This window comes from Apis dorsata, unplaced genomic scaffold, assembly GCF_000469605.1.
Source record: "Apis dorsata unplaced genomic scaffold, Apis dorsata 1.3 scaffold_326, whole genome shotgun sequence".
NCBI lineage: Eukaryota > Metazoa > Arthropoda > Insecta > Hymenoptera > Apidae > Apis > Apis dorsata.
The window spans coordinates 637,174-641,617 of NW_006263594.1; the positions used below are offsets into that span (position 1 = coordinate 637,174).

Below are 4,444 nucleotides of genomic sequence, written 5' to 3' on the forward strand. Positions count from 1 at the left end.
TCCCTTTGCTCCCTCGATGAAACGAACTCTCGGTCGTCGAGAATGGACGCGAGCAGGGGCGCTATACCCAAGAGGATATGCGGTAATACGGCGAGAAGCAGGGTGATCGCGAATCCCATGTCGGACGAGGGGGACGGTTTCGCGGCAGACACGAACGCGTACTTCTGTCTGAAGTCGATTCTCAAGCAGAACAAACGAAGGTACACCCTGATCACAGCGAGGGAGCTTCAAAATTTGTCGGATGGGGAAGAGGAGGAGGAGGAGGGGGGCGGAGGTAGACGTTCGAAGAATCGGGCCTCGTATCACGAGGGTTGCGCCCCGACGCGCCCCGTTTTCCCCAAAACCAACGTCGGGGAGAAAAGATCGTTCGATCTTTCGTTCTCGAGATCGAGGGAGAGCCTGGACGGGAGGGGAAGGAGGAGGAAACAATTGTTGGAGAACGAAGCGTCGACGGGCGAGAAGGGCGAGGAATGGAAGGAACGGGGGAGCAACAGGTAAGTTTTCTGAAAAAATTTTTCGAACGATACTTCTTTTTTCGTTTCGAATTCTCGAGCGAAAAATGGGACGAAATCGCGAGCAGTTTCTTCCGTGCGATTCTGTTCGATTCAGAACTCTGATATTCGCGAGCCCGATACAAGAGGTCTGCCCAGGCGATCCTTTCGGAGGGAAGGACGTGGTTCGAACGCGGCAGGAAGTGGACTCAACCCCGACCGAGGAGGCGCCGAATCAGACAGTCCTCGGCCAGCTTGGACGATCCCTCGCGTGCGATCGAAGATCGTCCCGCCGCCGATTCCAAGATTGCCGCAGACACCGTTACTCGGACACCTCTTGCCCCCCTTCTTTCTTCTCCTGCCCGCCCGATCGCCAGCATCCCTATCCGTACGCCTTCTCCGCGTCCACGGACGCGGTGGACGCGATACGGTTCACCGCCAAACAGAACCAAACTCGTGCCGTGTACCGACACGGGACGTCGTTCCCCCCTTACGAGGGCTCGATGGACGGAACGAGCCGCGGCGAGAAATGCGCGGATCAAACGGTGGACGATGTTTCACCGGTGAACGGGTCGTGCGGATCCTCGAGCAAGGGGCAATTGCAACGCTCGTTGACGGAAAGGCGAACGAGATCGGTCAGAAACGAGGCGAATTTCCGTCGAAGTTTCACGGGAAGGGTGGAGGATTACAGAGGGGAGAACAACAACAAGTGGGCGAATCTGAATATGGAGACGTCGTTGTAACCAGGGAGATGGAAGGGAGATGATTGAATTTGTAAATATCCGTCCTGCCACATTTTCAACATCCTGTACATACACCGTAATAATTGCACATTTTACACGGCCCGCCTTCGCTTCGAGCGTGTGATCTCGGACGAAAGATCGATTGATATTTCTTTCTTTCTTTATAGAGATAGAGAAAAAAAAATTCGAGCGTGTAACGCTGTCGATGTTGCCAATATCGTGTCTCATTTGGATTTTTAAAGAAAAAAACTTCTCTAAACGTCGTGATAAAATTTATAATTGAGCCAGCGTCAATTATACGACGGGGTTATATGTATTTATATATATATATGTGCGTCGTCGGTTGGATCCGCGATCGTGAGGAGAGATTTTAAAAGAGAAAGAGATATAAAGAGGAACGAATGATAATTGGAGGATTTTTAATCGATTGTATTAAACGATAACACAATTTGTGCCGATGTTCGTGGAGTTTAGATTCGATCTTTGAATATCGTATTATTCTATAATTCTTCTCGAATAAAGTATTTCGATCCTTGTTTCGATAGGGTGACATTAAACTAATTAATAATTGCTCGTTACGTAAAGTAATGGAATAATATCGAGATAGGTAAATATTTCGACTGAGCATGCGTATTTCGAAAGAGGCGCCACCTATCACTCGAGGCATTCTAATTCTTGCAAAGCGTCAAGCGCAAAAACAATTCGTGAATGAATGCAATCGTTCGTAAAGAGAACTTTCGCTCAAATATAAACGAAGAAAATACGTAGATTTTACAAGCAAAATAGAAATAAATCGAAAAGAAAAAATCCGTTCCGAAAAACGATTGAAAGTCTTCGCTTCTCCGTGCAAATAAAATTTCGAAAAAAAAAAAAAATATATAAGTATATATACATATATATATATATATTTTTGTCTACATGTTTGCTCGCTGCAACAGAGAAGAAAGAAGCTATGCGTAATTCTGATCGTTTTTACCGGTCTCTCGATATTTTGATCGAGAACTTTGTATTTATCATACGATATACATACACACATGCATACATATATACATACATACATACATATATACATATATAATTATTATATATAATTATTATAATATTATAATATATAATTATTATAATATTAACGCGAGGAAACAAAGCGCATTGTTAATGCTTTTAGGAGGATATTTTTCATATACTTGAATAATGTGTATCGATGCCAATTGCTGATCGTGATAATCATTAATAGAAATTACTATATATTAAAGAAAAAAAAAATTAAAGGTCGTGGTATAATTAGGATTCTAAAAAAGAAAAAAAATGAATGTTTTTTCTACTCAATTTATGGATGGAACATTGTTCCATTCTCTATGAATTAAAAAATTGAATATATGTATCTTTGAAACATCATTTAATCGTGTTTATATAAAAAGTATTACTTGATACTTACATGATTAATTGGTAGAAAAAATTAATAACCTTAATTATACCATGATAATTTTTATCTAGTAAATTAATTGGGATTTTGAAATCTGTAATATATACATGTGTGTGTACGTGTAATTTTACACGATTATTCGCCGTCGACGGAAAGCAACATTAATTAAGTGCTACTTATCGCGATCTATTCAATATTAACTAAATCATTTGATAGAAAAGTGGACAATTTTTCTTCTAAATACGATTTCTTTCGAAGATAAAAAGGAATAGATAGAAAATATTATATACAGTTACATACAGTTATATACAAATTTCTGTTTCTAGATATGTAACTTTATCGTTTATTAGTCAAAAAAACGTTTATTCGTCAAAAAAAACGTTTATTCGAATGGATTGAAATTCATTAGTGCGTCGTAAGTATATACAATAAGAAAATTCGAACATCGGTTAATTATTGTATTTGTACTTACCAATTCTGGTTGCTAAATCGGGAGAAAAACGACAAAATTTTATTCACAGCCATAAAATTCTTGTCCAAGTAACAAAATCTTCCATAAAACTATAAAAGTTTTCACAAAATCACGAAAATTTTTCCGATTTTTGACACTTCCGAATTACACGATGTACGCACATTCGCCTTTCAAACTATTAAACGAGAATCGTAAGCGCGATTCGATAATCGCAAATAATAGAACTTGCCGTCATTTTAGCGCGAAATTCAAACGAACGAAAGCATAGCTGAATCGTCATAGAAAGTAGGCTTGTTGCAACTTGTTGAATGACGATTGACGAAGCATGTGATAATTGATTTCGATATTCATGATATGTAAATGTTAAGGCATCTCAGGATAACGCGTGTAATTACTTTTCGAGTTTAATATAAACAACATATGACAAATTTTTTGCTCCGCATACGGTAGAATGTTCGATAAGCACATCTGACCAAAATCAACCGTAAAGAGGCACTTTCCATAACAGAGAATATTACAACTAAGTAAGTAATATTGTAATTAAACACAAAATATTTAAAAAAAAGAGTTACATTTTTTGCAATTTGATACGATAAAATAAAAATATAAATAAAATTAATAATTAACGGCGAGTTAAATCACATCGTAGTAATTTTAATGATAAATGATTTTATTTAATAGGATGCACATTGACTAGCATCAAAATTGAATGTTACAATTTGAAAGTGTCTCTTACAACGAACTACTCTAGCCTTCAACGTTTATAAAATTCATCGATCTATAGTTTTAATAGTGGCAGATCTAGGCTTTAAGATAATCGACGAAAAATATGTGAATAAACATTGATTACATAAGTACGAATAATCGAATCGTGTTTATTCTTAAACACGAATCGAAATTTACTTCGTTACAAATCGAATAAAATATTTCGATTAAAAAAATAATACGAAAATTTGGCTATCGCGAAATTGTATGAGTACATTTTCAGATTATTGCTTGATGTTGATGCGAATACATTCGTAATTAAAAAAACGAGGTGTAACACAATTCTCATTGCCGTACAATATTTAAGAACAAAAACATACTCATGCCGTCTTAAAAAGTGCTCTTCTAAATAAAAAATTGTTTAATATACGGCGAATTGTCCATTATTGCGATAATTGAGAACGTGTTTATATGCGATACATACACGCATATTCGTTTGCGTAAGAAGCCTGTAATTATATACTGCTACGTATGTAACTATTATAATTATTATTAACGACGATATACAATTCATTCTTGTAAAAACAAAAAAAAAAAAAAAAAAAAAAAA

At 37.2% G+C, this 4,444-nt stretch overlaps 1 protein-coding gene across 1 annotated transcript in view; it reads left to right on the forward strand.

Annotated features, from left to right (window-relative positions):
* LOC102679499 overlaps positions 1 to 4,225 on the forward strand; it is an 8,434-nt gene extending 4,209 nt beyond the window's left edge. The window contains 2 exon segments of the mRNA XM_031511492.1: positions 7 to 494; positions 610 to 4,225. Of these exon segments, the coding sequence (XP_031367352.1) occupies positions 7 to 494; positions 610 to 1,234 (1,113 nt within the window). The 3' untranslated portion in view covers positions 1,235 to 4,225.
* The last annotated feature ends 219 nt before the right edge of the window (positions 4,226 to 4,444 follow it).